This window comes from Phanerochaete carnosa (genome assembly GCF_000300595.1).
Source record: "Phanerochaete carnosa HHB-10118-sp unplaced genomic scaffold PHACAscaffold_1, whole genome shotgun sequence".
NCBI classification, from domain to species: domain Eukaryota; kingdom Fungi; phylum Basidiomycota; class Agaricomycetes; order Polyporales; family Phanerochaetaceae; genus Phanerochaete; species Phanerochaete carnosa.
Genome location: NW_006767628.1, coordinates 5,762,474 through 5,780,601, shown reverse-complemented (window position 1 = coordinate 5,780,601; position 18,128 = coordinate 5,762,474). Strand labels below are relative to the sequence as shown.

At 52.7% G+C, this 18,128-nt stretch overlaps 5 protein-coding genes across 5 annotated transcripts; 3 read left to right on the top strand and 2 right to left on the bottom strand.

Annotated features, from left to right (window-relative positions):
• Positions 1–626: 626 nt before the first annotated feature.
• PHACADRAFT_248776 (uncharacterized protein) lies at positions 627–2,271 on the bottom strand. The gene is made up of 10 exons (XM_007391206.1): positions 2,207–2,271; positions 2,120–2,147; positions 1,960–2,066; positions 1,719–1,907; positions 1,638–1,663; positions 1,407–1,587; positions 1,212–1,351; positions 1,043–1,161; positions 941–985; positions 627–884 (listed from the first exon to the last, which is right to left on the bottom strand). The coding sequence occupies exons 4-10, from the start codon at positions 1,895–1,897 to the stop codon at positions 693–695; spliced, it is 882 nt and encodes a 293-aa protein (XP_007391268.1). The 5' UTR covers positions 1,898–1,907; positions 1,960–2,066; positions 2,120–2,147; positions 2,207–2,271; the 3' UTR covers positions 627–692.
• A 1,451-nt stretch (positions 2,272–3,722) lies between these two features.
• Positions 3,723–6,143, bottom strand: PHACADRAFT_169287 (uncharacterized protein; the record flags this gene model as incomplete). Its single annotated transcript, XM_007391205.1, has 11 exons — positions 3,723–4,292; positions 4,344–4,658; positions 4,706–4,850; positions 4,898–4,981; positions 5,031–5,148; positions 5,204–5,226; positions 5,278–5,333; positions 5,385–5,432; positions 5,483–5,736; positions 5,782–5,845; positions 6,139–6,143. 11 exons carry the CDS (start codon positions 6,141–6,143, stop codon positions 4,073–4,075), a joined length of 1,332 nt encoding a protein of 443 aa, XP_007391267.1. The 3' UTR covers positions 3,723–4,072.
• A 14-nt stretch (positions 6,144–6,157) lies between these two features.
• On the top strand, positions 6,158–6,510 carry PHACADRAFT_248774 (uncharacterized protein). Its single transcript, XM_007391204.1, has one exon. The coding sequence runs from the start codon at positions 6,179–6,181 to the stop codon at positions 6,434–6,436; it is 258 nt and encodes an 85-aa protein (XP_007391266.1). The 5' UTR covers positions 6,158–6,178; the 3' UTR covers positions 6,437–6,510.
• Positions 6,511–7,189: 679 nt separating this feature from the next.
• On the top strand, positions 7,190–8,978 carry PHACADRAFT_205002 (uncharacterized protein; the record flags this gene model as incomplete). The annotated part of the gene is made up of 12 exons (XM_007391203.1): positions 7,190–7,229; positions 7,280–7,336; positions 7,386–7,405; positions 7,458–7,605; positions 7,664–7,698; positions 7,805–7,848; positions 7,905–7,933; positions 7,981–7,997; positions 8,051–8,165; positions 8,219–8,420; positions 8,480–8,551; positions 8,617–8,978. The coding sequence occupies 12 exons, from the start codon at positions 7,190–7,192 to the stop codon at positions 8,795–8,797; spliced, it is 960 nt and encodes a 319-aa protein (XP_007391265.1). The 3' UTR covers positions 8,798–8,978.
• Positions 8,979–10,450: 1,472 nt separating this feature from the next.
• On the top strand, positions 10,451–11,449 carry PHACADRAFT_205001 (uncharacterized protein). The gene is made up of 5 exons (XM_007391202.1): positions 10,451–10,576; positions 10,627–10,810; positions 10,866–10,883; positions 10,932–11,003; positions 11,057–11,449. The coding sequence occupies exons 1-5, from the start codon at positions 10,456–10,458 to the stop codon at positions 11,313–11,315; spliced, it is 654 nt and encodes a 217-aa protein (XP_007391264.1). The 5' UTR covers positions 10,451–10,455; the 3' UTR covers positions 11,316–11,449.
• The last annotated feature ends 6,679 nt before the right edge of the window (positions 11,450–18,128 follow it).

Here is an 18,128-nt window from a genome sequence, read left to right as displayed (position 1 = left end):
GTCGTTACTAATCCACCTACGAACGCGATCTGCAGCACCTCCGGGAGCAACAATGGTGTGGTAGTGCCGGCAAAGTCGAAGTCTGCGGACAGAGGTAGCAAAATTGAAAAGTTGGCCGGTCGACACCGGCGTTTGCGATGATGTGTTCTTCCCATACTTTGGCCCGTTCTCAATGTCTTGCGGTGTATGACGTATGTCAGATCGGTATAATACTGTCAGCTTTAGGTCCGGGCCTTGTGAATATTAGATATGTATATGCGAGAGCTGCGTCCTGGTCACATTCGAGCGTTGTGCGCATAGGTTATTCGGAAGCGGTGCTAATGCGGGTCAGACATGAGCTGACTCGCGACACAGGGCGGTAAGCGCGGTTTGTCACTGAGAAAACCTGAGCAAAAGTGGTTGAATAAGGTTCAATTTTTCCCCGGTTGTACGCCAAGGCAAATTGAGCAAATAAAAAAAGTGCTCAACTGGCCAAAAGCGTCTAAAACACGGTGGAACTGGTGGAAAAAGAAACACAGAGCCTTCTTCAACTAGTTTTCGACCAATCTTATTAGGGAAAAATTGCGCTTGCCATCCAGTGCGAGTTCATTTAGACAGCGAGTCATGGTGTCTCTTATAATATTCCAAGTTAGGGTACCGTACATGGCAAGATTTGAGCTCCAGCCTGAAGCTGATACCACAAATTACCCCGCCTAGTTCGTCTCAGTGAACGTGAACGGAGTCTGCGCAAAGCCGGCACGCGGAGTGCTTGAGTCCCAAACGAAAAAGAACCGCTCGAGAAAGGCAAAGCCGTTGATGAAGTCCATGCCCGAGCCAGACTCGGTACCAAGGTTACCGACGATCAAGAAGATGTCGTCGGCAGAACCGCCAATCGCAGTGTTCAGCTATCATCACACACGTTAGTCTCACTACACTCGGAACAGCGCAAAGAATGGCTCACGGCGCGGGGGAAGATCTGAGCATTAGGCGTGAGCTCGAAGGCAGTCTAGATATGTTCGTCAGCGCATAAGCAGCTGCACTTCTATGTGATGGGTGTACGTACGCCGCCAATGTTGAAGAACAAACTCTGAAGGTTGGCAAACTGCGTGGGAGTGATCATCAGCAGGCCAGTTGTCTCGTCCATCACACCACCAGTGAGCCCCTCGTACGTCGCAAATGCATCTACGGACGCTGAGTCAGGCTTCGTCCACGGACATTTTTCAGACATTTACCGGACGCGATCATGATGAGAGTGGTGCCCGTGTCGGCGATACCGGCAGTCTGTTCCAGAACGGGCATGTTGGCAGTGCCGTAGGTAATGCTCTGGTCGATTCCAACGAACTCGCTAGATGGAGACGTGGTCGTGATCGGGCTGTCCCGGCACTGATTAGCCAGGAAACAAGTTTCGATAAGGACAGAGAACTTACACGAAGGTGATCTCGCCGACAAACTTGCTAGAGTCGATGCCCCCGAAAGTGAGCTCCCCATTCGTGGCAGTGGTCTGGTTGCTCGGCGTAAAAGAGATGCCGACTTCCTTGGAGGTGATGAGTCCCTGCGAAAATGCGTTGTCGGTAACGGTGGGGACCGTGCCGAGACCAGTGGTCGTGTCTGATTTGAAATTAGTGCGTGGTGAGCAGAATACGAGATAGGTATCACACCCTGCGTCAGATCTGTGGGGCCAATTCTGTATAATAGTTAGGACCACTATACTCGAATGCGCCGCACAGTTGTCGGCTTACCCGAGGATGCCGTCGACGCCATCGAAACCTTCAGACAAAAGAGCTGCGCCGATTCCCTGGTTCGAGATGGTGAGGTTCCCCAGAGCAACCTGGTCCTCAACCAGACGGCCTGACAAAGCGTCAGACAAAGGTGACAACTTCTGGCATGCGAATCTCACCAACGACAAAGCCGGATCCATAGGTGACTTCCTGAAAGAAAGATAAACTGAGATTGCACTGTTACCATGCACTGGAGACTCACTAGCAGCTCGCCCGTCTCTTTCGTTGTGCTCGAATCGACGAAAGGATTTCCTAAGGGATCAGCGCCAGCCCAGGTGTTGGAGCTTCCGGTATCGATAATTAAGTTGACTACGATCAGAGTATGTGAGCATAGTCTCATACGTAGGTCGTCCGTCACTAACACATCTTGGCAGAACTGCCCACCAGGACCTAAATATACAACGCGCGTTCGATCAGTCGCTAACGGAAATACATACAAGCTGACGTACCTCAGCGGTATAGAAAGTCGCTTGGTTGGTGGCATCCAACGGGAAGGTAGAAGCAGCAGCCTGGTTCGCATTGGTGGACGAAGAGATTTTCGTCGACGTGCCGGCCCTAAGGCCCTTGGCTCATGCCTGGTCCCTCTCGAGAATGGTCTTCGCGCCGGTGGCGTTAAAGCGACGGGTGAGCGGGAGGGTGATAGGGCTGTTACGGACCACCAGAGGCGAGGCCGCTGATAGTAGAGCGAGAGTAACGGTGCCTAGGAGCTGAGTGATCATCTTGGGCTTCTTGCAGGGTCAGGAGATAGTCGTTCCGAGCCACGAAGCTGCATAGAGCATGCTGGGTCGTTTTAAACAGCAGGGCTATTTTGTCATGCTACTCCCAAGCTGTAAGAACGTGTTTCATTTCCCACAGAAGAGAGCATCGCCTCGACGAAGCGTGCGTGGTTCGCCTCGACGAAGTCATGTCTGGGCAGGCTATTGGTCCCCGAGCTACCAGTGGGAAAAAGTGTGTGTCGGTCGAGCAAGAAGCAAGAAAAAGTGGAGCACTAGACCTATTATAAGCCGCTCTTTCGCTGACGCGAACCGTGTCGATGGGTAGAGATACGAGGATGTTCCACGAGTCCGCTATGACATCGTCTTCCTGGTGACGAAGTCGTTCATTTTCCCGAAAATCATACCCAATCAAGCAACATGTCATCAAACAGACTGAAGCCTTCATATATATATACCTCGCCGAATTTCGGCTCTAGCGGAACCGGGTCTTCGCCCGACTCGATAGAAGACCGGAACTAATGTGAGGCACAATGGCTCTGTCCAATAAGCTTCACTGCTGGGAACTACACAGTCTGTCAGCTCTTGCCCATCGGCGGAAAAAACCTCTGCACTTGATTGTGCAAATCTAGCTTTACATTTAGACGAGCATCGATATGATGTCTGTCACCAGAACCATGGCTATGTGCTGTCGGCCATCGGCGAATAGCGGAGCGTATGTCAGCAAGAGCGCATCCTGAACCTATGCTGAGGCTCACGTCAGTATTCGACTCTGGAAAGCATAACACTTGCCGATGAATGCTTGAGGAGCTCCCGCATGAGAACACGAGCAGTGTACGGGGAAAGATGTTCACTGAATGCCGCGACGGAAGCGCACGGTATCAGCTCGGTGCCAGATCGGTTATCTTAGCGAACCAGTCAGAAGTTGAACGACTGATGGCAAACGGGATGACATCATCGAGCGAAGGCAGGACTCGGAGTGAGTGCCTGCATGCTAGCATTCAATATCAATATCAGCAAGGTTGCGGAACGGCAGCCCGCTCACCTCTTGCGAATTATGACGCCGCTGTTGTGAAAGGGGCTTGCCAAAATCTGGCTAGAGATACGGTAGAGCGCAGAGATCCCGAATAGAGCACCTCACAAGCAGCATAGCGACATGCGCTTCTCAGGAGAGAGCTATCGTTGACAAACAACGGATCGTCTAGAGGAGTTAATATGAGTATAAAGAGACAGGTTGAGGGCGAATCATTCCCACCGTATGAGCAGCCAACCAACAGAATAGGTCAGCTGCTATAGCGAGCTGTGCAAGTCACACGAGCGTCGGTGAGAGGGAAGGAGGCGAAAGCAAGAAAGCAGCGTGAATTACATAGCGAGGATACAATGTACGTGGACACGGAACGGTTTCTAGAATGCCTTGTTCACAAAATCTTGTATGATAACGCGAGCAGACTAGACTTTTGGTTTGGGTTTGCAGGCAAGGTGGGCAAGGCGTGAAGGTCGTAAAGAGTAAGAGGAAAATATGAACGATGTTGAAGGGGACGGGTGGTGAAGAGAGCAGAGGAATGCAGACCGGAAGAGGGGACTCAAAAGCTCGGACCAAGCTCAGAGCTTCTTACCGACCATGATCTTGTCTACCGACGCGGCACGCCTCCAGTGACCAGTCAGGTCTTTCTTCCGGACAGTGAAGCAGGCGATACCGAGGAAGTTGGTGATTTCTGCAATGACAAGCGTGCACCAGCGCGCATACGATACGAAGGAGACGCCGAGCGTCAAAAAGACGACAACACCAATATTGTGCATGTTGTGCTGTATAATCGGTGGGCTAGAAAGCGGGTTAGAACTGATATGCACATGGTGCAGGTAACGAACGGACCGGTTCAACAAAATCGGAAGGTTAGCGTCGATGGCACCGAGTAGGTTCCAGACCCACAGCGCATCACCCCATGGGAAGGGCTGCTTTGTGACGTGCGCGAGGATCATCCGTCCCACTTGATGAGAGAATTGCAGGCCCCAAGCGCACAAGAAAGGTACGAAGAGCGGAGAGTTGATGATCGCTGATTGACTCCACGACGGTGATCGCAGCCAGAAGATCTGGATGGCTGCAAATACCGGGAAGGGTAGCAAGTGTAACAGAGGGCGGAACGGGTTCTGGTGGTTGCTCAAGCGAGACTTGAAGACATTGAAGTAGCTGGTTGCCAATAAGTGTATGTTCTGCGTGACCTGAAATGGACGGACCTCGTCGCGATGTTGAAAGCCAGCGCAACTGCTCCAAATGCCATAAAAGCCTCGTTGAGACCCCGCCCTTGCGCGTATTTTGCGAGTGTAGGAACATTTTGAAGACCGAAGAACTCTAAGATAGGCGTGTCCCAGAAAGCCGGACCTGTTTACAGTCAATACACGTATTACCTATACATTAAGAGAGCTTACCATGAATGCCGGTGATGATAAAGATCCCAACAATCAGCAAGATACCTTCAACTGGGCCGGAGAAGACACCGAGGTATAGTTGCCCTGGACCCCGCATCAGAAAGAAAGCCTACGGACGCGAGTTACAACAGACCTGTATGGTATTCCTCCCAGGTGGTAAGATAGAAGTTTGCAAGAGTTGCTATCTGCGACGCGACGGTCCACCAGGACCTGCCGAGATTGAGCGCCCTGGAACAGAGAATCGCCTCGAGCTGGTAATTTTCGGTCAGCCAGGGTAGTGCAGGGTACAGTAGGCGCGTAGCTCACAGTTGTATTCAATGCATCACAGCCTGGCATCGCGGTTAGACTCACTGTAAGAATAGCAGAAATAACGCACGCACCGTGATCAAACATCTCGCCGAGTGGACCCGCCATTCCTGTTCTCCGTGCCTGCTTTCTGAAAACGCAGATCAACAGATTTCATGTGCCAATTAGTCATGTAACGCACCCGTCAATCGCGTCAAAACTCTGGTAAATGAACAAGCCTGCAGCCCATCTGCAAGACGACGTCAGCAAGGGCCGTACAAGCATATGACGGATACCCACGTGAAGTATATCCATTGCGGAGGTCCCTCAGCACCTTCCTTCTCCGTCAGGTAGGCGGGATCGTAGTACAGCAGTGTTAGAAAATTCAACACGACCATGCAGAGTCCAGACATGGTGATCTGTATCCGCGGATGAGGGACGTGACACGGCGCGAAGAAGAAAGAGCCCGTACGACATTCGGTGCAACCCATTTCGGCCAGAGCGTGACCAGCCAGTTCCAGTACGGGTTCAAGACATAATTCGAGAGCAAAGACCTTCCAGCTCGTCAGTACACCGTGCAATCATACCGGACTATATACCTGCTTGTCGACACCTTTGTAGGTGTATTTCTTGAGATTATCGAGTGCGTGAGGAGGTATATAGCTCATAGTCAGGTTTCCAGATTGAGATTAACGTAAAGACATGCGAGTACGTTTCGAAGACAAGTGTTGTGGACAGGGAGCTAGCCCTAGAAAGAGTCGCCCATGGCGGGTAGGCGCTGGTGAGCAGCGGTAAGGATTCGAGGTTTACCCTCGGTCAGCTCGGGTAAACGCCTATATTCAAAGCAGTTATAATTCACTTAGTGAAGGCTAACAAGTAAAACTTCTGTCTTAATGAAGCAAGTGTAAGAAACTGGTTATAGGGACTATTTTCGCGGCTGTCCGGTCGCTGCCCACACCATGGAGGCGTGCAAGGGCTGTGCCCACGAGACTCTAGATGCGCCGCCACTACTTCCATGCCCACACACGATGGCACAGTGCGATATGTGCCGTACTCTTTCTCGTTGGATCCGTCTACGCCGCCTGGCTACCCGACGACGATCACACCATGGCAAAGTGCTATTACCTGCGCCTGGGCCCTCCAATATTCTACCCGGCGCCCGTACGAATATTGAGACAAAGACGCACTCTCATTGGGCACCGCTGGCCCACTGCCAGTCGAAGATTGGCGGGCTCCTCTCATTTATCATTCTAACTCTCTTCTCATTTCTTTCGGATCTTCCTCTCGTAAAACAGTAAGTAACTCTTTAAGCTTTGTCGCTTGTAAGCGCCCTCTTCACGACTTTACCGGAATGCATGTCTTACCGTTCAACCCAGTCTCCTCCTAGCCGTGTTACTGTATCTCCTTCGAGGTGACAACAGAAAATATCGGAACAAGACATAGTAGATCAGTGTGGGCCCTGCAAAAGGATGACACTCTTTCCTGGAGCGGTTAACGTCGAGGCTCGGGTAATTGGGTTCTGTAGCCATCGTGACTCTTTCAGCAGATCTCTCACGTGGACGGTGCCGCCTCTGAAACTCCGTAACGAGCTGCACAACTTTGGGTGCTGTGGTGGTCTCGCTTTTCACCATCTCTACTCTCGTACTGACACTGTTCGTAGGGCAGCCAGCAGAACAACCGCATTGCCTTCGTGGCGCTTTACCGCTTTCATCCGCTCAGAAATGTGCACATGTTCACACCTGACAATCTCTCGTGCCTGGTACCTCCGCGCATTTTGCGTCTTGTGTTCTGGTGGCAGATGGTGATTGGACCGTACTTGCTGTGCCGCCAGAGGTGGCCCACTACGGGTTGTCATTCCCACAGGCTTGAGTGATTGCATTTACGACCTCATGCTCTCCTCTTGCGCCAGCCATTGGCCGCCCGTCATGATGCATGATGAGCAGTGTGCTGAGTATTCGTATATTGTAACCTACGCCCCATATCTCCGTTGCCTAGACCTCCCACATCATGAGTACCTCTGGCTTGCCTCTCTCATATGTGAACGCACGTGAGGAGATCTGTGTCGTAGCACCCGGAAGCAGCTCACGCATAATATAGTCAATATCGGCAAACAGTCGAGGAGCGCAGCGATAGGCTTGTTATTTTACGACCACTGTACGTAGTTGCTGTCCTCCGCGTGTTACTCCACTGACCTCAGAGATAGTACTCAGCCTAGATCGCGAGGTAATGAGCTCTTGATTTGTGGTCTCAATGTCCTAGGCTTATCGGTCAATAGGTTGAGTTCGTCTGGACAGCCGACAAAAAACGACCAGCATTCTGGTTGTACATCTTTGTGAGCACCCCGGTTTTCGCATCCCCGGGACTCTCCGCCAATTCATGGCAGAACCGGTTCTTTGCTCTTGCCTACTACATTTTTGATACTAGTATGTGCTCGCTTGTCGCGGATGTAACGCTTGTTAACATCGTTCATACTTTGTCTAGTCCCAATTACGCCCGCTGGACGGACGCCTTCAAATGTGAGTATTCCCCCCCCCCCCCCCAGGCCAACAGTGACTATGCAAATTTAACTGAGCATTTAGATGTACGAGGGTTGTCACGCATTATCTTGACTTGAAAACTCAGGCTGGCACCAGCTGTGTTATATATCTCATGTGCGACGCTATAGTGTACGTACGATATCGATGTAGCTTCTCGGCACACGTTGAGGCTTATTCTCCCACAGGACTACCCTTTCGACACTGGCTGTGCAAGGTCCGTGTGCTTCACCTGGCTATTAGTTTCGTCTCACCTCCGGGCAGTTGTCCTACAGCTTCGGGTAAGCCTGGTCATCAATCCCGAGAATAAGACTCACTCTTCGACAAATACCAGATATATGCTTTATACGAACGAAATCGAAGAATCCTCATACTACTTGTTACGTTATGTTCCCTCGAAGTCGTTGCCATGGCCGTCCTCGTTGGCATCACCATGGGCCATCTTGAAGGTTCGTTCGGCGTGTTGGAGTTAACCTAGTTGTTTCGGTTGAACACATGACAGGCCTTCCATTGAGGTCCACAGCGACAGGTTGTGCATATCAGGGTCTACTCTCGCTCTCGTCGCTCTTCTGGATCCCCGGCCTGGTCTATGAGCCGATCCTCTTCGTCCTGGTTGCGTACAAGGCGTGGGACCCCTTCGGGCGTCAACCGACCTTACCGCTCGTCAAACGAATTGCCCGCGACAGCTTGATGTATTTTGTCGCGTGCGTGGAACGTAACCATGCAACGTAACCGGGACAGCTGAACTGACATCCCCTGACAGCGTCTTCGCCGAGCTGCTCGTCAGCACCATCATCTGGGCGCACGCGCCGCAGTACATCAACATCGTGAACCCGTGAGTACTCGTCCTCAGCGCTACCGCACGCGGAAGCTCATAAGAACCGATCTGGGGCATGGCAGGTGGTCCGCGGCGCTGCCGTCCCTACTTGGGAGTCGGCTTATGCTCAACATGCGCGAAGCTGTCTTCAACAACGGTTCCACAAACACCTACATCATAGAGACATTCACTGACGCCTCGCCCGACATCACGTATGCGCGGCAAGGCAATGATGAAGAGAACGAGATGAACGAGATATCATGACACAAGAAATGACGGGGAATGTACTAGGCTGTTTGCCACGATGTTGATTATTGTCAGGAAGACTATCGAACTTACATGAATGTACGCTGGTTGTGGCCGCCGTCCTGCAGGTTAACGAAGTAAGTAGTACTGACATTTCGCTCTGTAGATTCTGGCAACCTGTTCGCTTGTCTGACGTCGCATGGTACGTCTGCATGCGGGCGCGCCTCGCGCAATGCTGACAACCACATTCACTTTCCAATAGCGCTCCGATGCGGTGCCGGAGGTTACGGTGCCTTATTTGTGGGCGCGCATAGGTAACAGCCGCATGACCGGAGCTGCACCATGCAGCCAGTCCGTGACTTAATCCCTGGATCACATTTCTCATTGGTCCTCCACGCCGAGAGAACAGTTCCATAGAACATTCCACCGCAAACTGGTCGGCCACGGCACGACGCTAGGCCTACAGTGGCTCGCAGTGGGATTCAGCGAGCGCCACGGGCTCTTGAAATCGCGGAGGAAGTCCGCTGGTATTCGGCGGGACGACCAATGGTCATGACAGACGGCGTACAGCCGCCTCGTACCTGGCCGCGCCGAAATGCAGGGCCCGACTTCAAGAATCCTGCCTGCCTGTGCACATGTATTTCTCGGGCGGCATGATCTCTGATCTCTACCCCTGCCATCTCCTACCGGCGCTTCCTATCTTCAAGGTTATATATAATATGCCGGAGGCCGATACGTCCGCTCAACGCATCGCTCAACGGTGATGTAGCCAAGTCAGCGGTGCTAGCAATACCGTTCGCTCCTTCGTGTTGCAAGATGTCCAAGTCTATCGCGTCTCCAGGGCTGTCGTTGTCGTACATCGAAGCTCGTGAGTTTCGGCTTCTGCGCAGTGCGGACTGACGTGGACAGCTTACGTGCGCAGTTGCTATTGGAAAACGATCCAGAGGGGTTGCCATCGGGTTGCTATTCTATGATTGCTGTGAGTTCGAATCTTCCTGGTTGCGCGGGTCCTGCTCACGTCGGCAGTAATCAATCTGGATCGCGAGGCATGCTACTGTGTCAAGCATGTAGAGCGAACTCTAACTCGAGCTAATGCCTGTAGATTTACCTTGTGTGGATGCGAGACAATAAGCGTCCTGCGTTCTGGCTGTACCTTTTTGTAAGTCTGACCCTCTCCGTCGAATTCATGACCTAATATCTCTCCAGAACAGATTTTTCGCATTTTCTTACTATGTCTGGGATTGCAGTGCGTGAAACGTTTGATATCGACCTGTGATCTGACGGACGGGTTGGTGTAGTCCCAATTACCCCGACTGGACTCAGTACCTCGAAGGTCAGCCTAATCTCGACGTTGCAAAGCATAACTTACGCTCAAGCATTCTTGCAGATGTGAGCTGTACTTCTTCTGCGGTCAAAGACATACGCATGCTGACCGGTAGACGCAGCTGTGTAATATACCTTATGTGCGACGGCATAGTGTTAGTCTTATCATAACTTTAACGAGTGTCCTTCGCACTGACAAGGGATCACAGTACCACCCTAGCCACCCTGGCGGTCCAAAGTTTGTCGCTATTTATGACGACAGCGCAACGCTGACCGGATGCATAGTAGTCCTACAGTTACGAGTGGGTTCACATGGGTGATTTATTTCAGAGTCAGCACTAATCGCCAGATGGATGCAGATATATGCTCTGTACGAAAGGAGTCGGAAGATCAAGATCTTCCTGATAGTAGCATGCACTATAGAGGTTGTTGCAATGGTGGTTCTCATTGCTATCACCATGAGCCACTTAGAAAGTGGAGATTGTCGCATTCTCTCTGCTGCCTGAAGGCTAACGTCGCATTAGGCTTACCCATCCTTTCAACAAACACTGGCTGTGCATACCAGGGATTGCTATCGGTTTCCTCGCTGTTTTGGATACCTGGACTGGTGTACGAGCCCATTCTGTTTGCACTGGTAGCATATAAGGCGTGGGGTAATCGAGAAAATGAGCCAAGCGTACCGCTAATTACCAGGATGGCCCGAGAAAGGTATGGAACTACGCAAAAGATTCGTACTGTTTGTACTAACGGAAGATATTTGTAGCCTTATCTACTTCGCAGTGTGAGTCGAAGTGTGCTTACGGATGTCTGAGAGCTCATCGCTATTCAGGATATTTGTGGAGCTTTTGCTCAGCACCGTAGTCTGGGCCCGTGCACCAGAATATATCAACCTGTTCAACCCGTAAGTTCTTGTTTGAGTTATATTTTCAGCAAGACCGACTCCCATTGGAATAGCTGGTCGGCCGCGCTACCGTCACTGCTCGGCTGTCGACTCATGCTTAGCATGCGCGAGGCAGTCTACCAACGGAGCGACCCGCGGTCCTATATTATGGAAATGTTCTCCGCCCCCACATCTCCCAGCCGACCTTCATGCTTTAACCCTCGACGATCGCCTTGGGAATACTCACACATCGAGTTTGGCGAGACCATGGACATCATTGAGCACACCATGTTCTCAGACGCAGAGCGTACAGGCTCTGAAACATACTCCTGATGAGTGCAACACATCATCGTACGCCAAATCGAGTGCCAGATGTGCGCGTGTTGTACATTACACAGCCAAGGATTGTATGTCAGGTAACGGAGAACGGATGTTCAGCGCAATGCGCGGGCGCCGGGCGCTTCCACAACTCCGTGTCACGTGCTCCTCAGAATAACGCGTCGTGGACTTATTACGTAATGCGAACTCTGCTTCTCCACTACAACGTTCCGTGCTCTTTGTGCTTCCGAAAGCTATGGCTGCGTATAATGTGCAAGTAAGTTTCTCGAGCGTGCTACAATGTCGGACGCGTCGCTTCACATTTTTGTAAGACCTTCGACTTGGCGGAGCACATCTGACGCCGGCAACACCCATGATGCGGCTTGAAAAGCGTAAAGTGGTCCAACTTAGGCTTCATTTCCGTAGCTGATCATAAACCACGACCCCTTCGCGCGCAAGCCCGCTATAATCAGAGCCAGCTTCCTAGACTTCGAGCTGAGAATGCAGACCTGCAGCGCCAGATGCCGTAAACGGAAGTTATACATTCGGACAATGGCAGATCATGGACTCGAGCACGTCCCTGCCTTCTCTGCAGACTCTGGAACAAGAATGTTCTATCTTGAATGATTGCTGTGACAAAACCGCGCGTATTTACGCAGAAAGAAGGAGCTGGAGTGGCATTTGTACGCGCACTATTTGTCATAGAACTATCACCGTGTGTTACAGGTCGTTCATAATTGTGTCGATACCTGATGCCCTTTGTTGCTAGCTTTGGCAGCGTGCGTCAGGGAACGCAGTGTTCTCGACCAGTCCAATACATCGCTGCCGTCACGATTGGATCTGGCCGAGGCTGTCCCCCGAGTCGCCCGCACCAACCCGTATCATATGTTTCGGCCTATTCTTGCCCTTACGTTTCCCTCCACTTATGTCTTTACATACGTAAAGTCAAAATTTGCGTCAGCAGTATGCCACTCGTATTTGACTAAGAGAAATGACCGTACGAGCCAGCGATTGATTTACCACTGCAAATCTCCTTCCTAGCTTTCGGCCACGTGATAGAATTAACTTCTGATGTATCGCGACAAGTGCAAGTTAGACGGGTATCCACGTCCTCTTCCACAATCGTCCAGCTGACTCTGTTCCTATATACTAGACTCTGAATGGCATGTTTGACCCTTCAGCGGGTTGGGTTAGTGTCAAATGGGGCACGATAGCTGCCTATGTCTCTCATATCCGCCGCGCTGTCCTCCCGACGCCACCGCTGCAACGATGTGATCGAATGCTCTGTCACTTCCTGTCAGCGGGCTCATGGCCCGCAGAACGTGCTATTAGCGGAGAAGACATGCCGTTCACACCGAGCGGATTCTGCGCCGTTCACAGCACGGCACCGCTGTCGCTCTGTCGCACATTCCAGATGAGTTGCATCATCCCTGCGAACGTGATAGGCACTGAACCCTGTGTGCGACCGACCAGGTACCCTCCCGACGTGGCAGCTGACATGGTGCGCAGACACCCATCACAGCTCGCGAGAGTCCTACCCGCACTTCGTCCCGATTTCCGCTTCTGTGCGACACCACGCGCACCCCCCGCCGACTTGGACGCGCGAAGCGGCGCAGAAGGCAGGACAGCATGTGTTTTCTACCTGCGCGTCTCCTCACAGTTGCGGCTATAGCTTGGCAACTCTAGCATGTCGTTCCCGCACGGCGACAAAAAAAGGCAGGTGCAATCTCAAACCTCGGATATTGCGCCATCCAGGTGCGCAAGGCTAATCAGTGCTCGATCGCTCGTGAGTACCCCTTCATTAACCAGGAAATTCAGGGGCTCCAAGTTGTACCGGGCGCAATCGCAACCAATGGGCGATCTCGGATCGACAATCTACATGCACAGCTGACGCCACCGCTTCTCCCACAGCTTGGCAGCCAGATGGAGTGTGCGTGGTCCCTGCGGACTGCGGGAGGCATCGGCGAGTACATCTTACGGCAGAGGCAATATGCACAAAGCGAGCAGCATCCGAGCTGAGAGCACAGCGAACCGATCGCCTCGCTCGCGAGCAAGATCTGCAGATAGGCAAAGTTGGGACGACCCTGTGCCACGCCACTGGTCTCCTCAGGGCCCAGCGCTCAGCCCTGGGCGATGTCACCGCAAAAATGTACGGGACGTGCGCCATACGCTATTTGCGACCTGATCGCTGGCGACTCCGTCTAGACCTCGCGACGGTGACAGTGGCGCCCTTCACCTCGTTAGGCAGGTACCGTTTCAGGGACATCCTCTGCCGTTCCTTGAGGTGCGGAGCTGCGAGGGTATCTCTAGGCGCAGGAGGTGGACGGCTCAGCGCAATGGGCCAACATTGGGTGCTCATGTTCGCCAAGCCTAAGTTTCATAGTAATATCGCTGAGCGTGGGTGCACTATAGCCTTTTTGCGTTGGCCGAACGCTTGCGATGCCGTTACGCCGACGGGACGCCACCCCGACCGAACGAATAGATGCCTGGTGAGTCTCGGCGGTGGCTTCGATCCGTGCAAGTTTTCAAGCTTCCAGGTTTATCCCAGAAGCCACTGAGCTGTACGTGGCATAGGGCATGCAGGATTGGCCCCGCATACGAAATGTCAGCGTCTCTAACCGGAACTGACGACTTACGTTAGTCGACTATGAACGACGGGGCACTTCGAGCTGTGTAGGGACATGAATAGCAGACAGAATAGCCTGGGAGACAACCCAGTCCGGTGCGTCTTCAGTTCACCGTCTGCATCTTCCGTATCTCATGAATCGCAGGAATCTTGTGCTGCCTGCTTCTTCAATTGATTTCTGAATGGCAAAGTTGGAGAGCCAGAGGAGAAGAATGTTCCAAACGCACCCAGCCATTCAATGTGTGTACTCGCCCGGACTGTAACATCACTGCTAGCTATCAATCTCCACAGCACCTTCTAAGACGCGCCATCAGTCGCTGCCATTCTCGACCGTTCTGATCATGGGAGAGTTGGAGTCATCCTTGCATTAATGCTACCACATGACTCGGCATGGCAGTGTAAGCGCGGGAACAGTCGATAGGAAGTCGGTACGATACTGATTTACCACTGCAAACCTTACGTCCTGAACCAGTGCTCGAGAAAGATCTCGCGGAGGTTGCACCACAATTAGTTATTTTTGTCAGCGCTGGCCTGCGCTGACCATACTAACCGTTCACGTACTCATCGACACGGAACGGTGTAGATCACGACCTTGATCTGTCGCGCTCTTTTTGCTATAGGCTATTTTATTACGCTGACAGCCGAGAGCGTCGACTATCACGGAGCAACACACCAGTCAGCAGCAGGTTCAAAAGTAAGCTGGCGTTTACAACAGGCGTCTGTACACCTTGGCATGACAAAATGCCTTGCGAAAGAGAGTGTTCTCGCTCTCTCATAACGCCAAAATTGCTCAAAGAGGCGCCAAAGAAATAAAAATATCCTTCCAGGCGGCTTTGCAGCGACTTTCCGGAGGTTACGTATTGGCGAGCACACGCCCTTATAAAACGATTTCATTTTGGCCGCGGTCATCGCATCTGCCAATTATTGAGATCGGTCTCGTCACCCAGCATGGCGGTGCGTAGGGTGCGCTTGAATCTTACTAAACATTGAGACCCTTAGTGAGTTACTGACAACTCGGGACGCGAAGAAGCGTAGCCTTACAACCAAATGTATCACTGGCATGAGAGATGGAATGTACAGAGCAGTACGCACGCCGCCGGGGTAAGTTACTCCCATCGCCAGTCTACCAGACCTCTCCTCTCATCGTAGTCTTTCCGGTCGGCGGCGGCTCACGTCTCCTCTTCCAGGACAATGACTCGGCCGTCTCTAAACGCCTAGCATTTTGTGGCGTTGATGGTACGCGAACGGGGTTCGTGACCGCGCCGTCGCGCCGCCATTTCAACAGCTGATCGCAGCCCGCGGCTCAAGCGCGAAATGAAATATACATCGCGGAGCATCTGCATATTATTCCGCAGCGAAAGCTACGCGGATGGGCGACATTAACGATCTATTACCTAGCGACTGGCGACATAGCACGTTTAAATGTAAGTATGATTCGGGACACACCGGGTCTAAGCCGTCTATTGAACGTGCATGCGCATAGTGCGAGTTTTCTGTCATCCAGATGTGTCTGTTCGGCCACTCACGTCATAAATGACGTCGCTAAGTCAATAACTAGTACTCCGTGCGCTGTCGGCCTACACTACAGACACCTATCTCGTGTCCGTGGCATCGGCGCGCCACTCAGAGCTCCGTCGTTGCAACCCACGGGGCTGCCAGGACGCTTTACGCTCCTAGGAAGCAGCACGAGCTCGTCTAGAAGCCACGAATAACAATTGCGGCACTGCCTTGTCTTTGGGGCCTGCGAATCTCGGACTCTTCTGCGTACATTCTGCCGAGCGTTGACAGTGGCACTGCTGGAAGGTCAGCCTCGTTGCGTACAACTTTCGCCGCAGAGCGCGACATATGACTCAGACGGGCAGTTGTGTCGCGGCGAAACAGGGGACTTCCGGGGATGCATACCGGGATGGATGCACTCACGCTTCTATCTCTGAGGTGAGAAGACACCGCCGCACGTCTCCCTGAGGCGAGGAACCGTCAATGATTAGTGATATATGCTGTGACAGGGAAGCCTACTTACGTTCGAACCAGCTCGACATTCCCAGGGCACAGAAAGATACCGGACTGTGCCAACTCACGCGTTATAGCTGTACCGCGAAGGCTTCTGCGTGATTAGAGGGGTTTAGATGCTACTGGACAGATTCAGCACAGCAAACACGCTGCACGCTGGAAGCGTTAATAACGGATTCGGGATGTCGTACGCCCTACTTCCAGCAACCGACGCTCGCCCGACACTCGCGAACTAGAACCAGCGTTCATTATTTACATCTTATCGACTCAATGTGCGTACACGCTAGCGACAGGTATGTGAGTTTGGAAAATCACAATTAATGAGCGAAAAACGAGGCAGAGGCACTGGCCTGATTTCCATGTAATATATGCCATAAGCGAAGAGAATCGCGCGTATTCGGCTCAGCAACGCCGAGATTCACGAGTGCAACAACTCACCACTGTAATCCCGGCTTTGAAGCATCATGACCCGCCTCTGACGGCAACGTTCGTCCGAGGAGCGGCACACAGGAGCAATTGGCCCACAACACCAACACGCTCAGTGAGCTCAACGAACACCCTTTACTCAATCTGACATCGCGATGCACTGTGGGTCAAGATTGGATATTGGGTGTTGATATGACCATGGGCAAGGATAGAATGAGGACTTGCACCCCTGCGGAAGATATGTGGTACGCGCGGATCTTGATGGCTGCGGTGACGCCCAGACGGACAAATATCCGGTAGTTGCAGTCGCAGGGCACCCGCGCGTGTACAGGCGTCCGAGTCCCACGCCTCCTGAGCGCCCTGGCCCTGGAACAGCCCGCGACCTGCTGCTCCTTGACATACGGCGCCAGCGCCCAGCGGGAACACGATGACGCCACATACGTCTGCAGCTGCAGAAGCAAATATGCCTGTGCTCAGCGGCCGAGAGTGCCGCGCGCCGCGGTTCCAATACGGTGTGCACCATGCACGGACTCCTCAACACCAGGCATGTCAAAACGGAGTCTGGGTGACAGAACGCTAACAGCGCGAGAACACCCGATCATAAAAATTGGGTGCCCCGGGCAAGCTTAGGTCTCGCAGCCCATCTTTGGCGGGTTTTGATACCACGTAATAAGAGTATCGCGCCATCCTGACGAGCCGCCAGTGTGCGGCGCTGGGCTGGCGCAAAGAGGCGCAGCGCTGTTCCGTGCGCTGTTTGAGTTCAAACTAAACTAGGCACGTTGCGCGACCACCCCCACCACCTCACGGCACGCATGATGTGGCAATAGCGCGTACGCCAGGTCGCAATCGCAAGTCGCCGTCGAAGCTAAGAGGGTCGTCGCCCCCGCTCACGCGCCGTGTCAAACTCGTGTCATTAATACGACTCTATTACAATGACTGTGGGAAATACGCACGGCGGCAAGGGAACACTTTCACCTGTAGAAAAACGGGCGCTGTTGGACCGGGAGAAGCAATTCAAATACCCTAGATGGACAAAGGGAAGACGGAACCAAGACCAGATGTTCGCTGACAACAATACCAGTCGTACCGGTTCGCAGAACGCTCGATCCCGGAGATTATCGAAATGTGACGGCAACAGGACGCAATTTCAACGATCTTGGTGTCGGTGATGTCTTACCTCTACAAATTCCCAGACCGGGTATACTGCATCTGACTACACCACCAGTCTTCTGACCTCGACGAGCTCCGCGTGATGGACAGACGAATAGAGAGAGAGAGACAGACAGACAGACCTCGAAAGCATGACGGCGGATGAGACAATAGCCGCCGAAAAGAAGCTCTGCACAAGCATAGAGCCTTGCACAGCTTTTGCTGAAGACGTGCTGGGATGAAACTAGGCCGAAGGAGGAGAGATGCCGTGCTGGTGCTGATGTCATGGCGAAAGCGGACAGGCCGAAAACGAGCGCCCATTTAGCCGCTTCTGCGATTCCAGGAACGAAATGCGGCCATCTGGATCAAAACAGTCGACCGACGGAGGAACGCAGCGTGCGTGCTCTTTGCGGACGATCAGCAGCCGGGGGAGACAATGAGGCAGCTGGAGACGGTGATACTGACGTTACGGCAGCTGCGCCAAGCACGAGCCACAACGTAACACTTGTATTCCGGAAACCAGAGACATGAGAACATTGGTCTCGGCAGCTCGGACGGCAGCACGGGGACAAGAACCATAGCAAAAGCTTGGGGGCCGAGATGATGGCATGCCATGC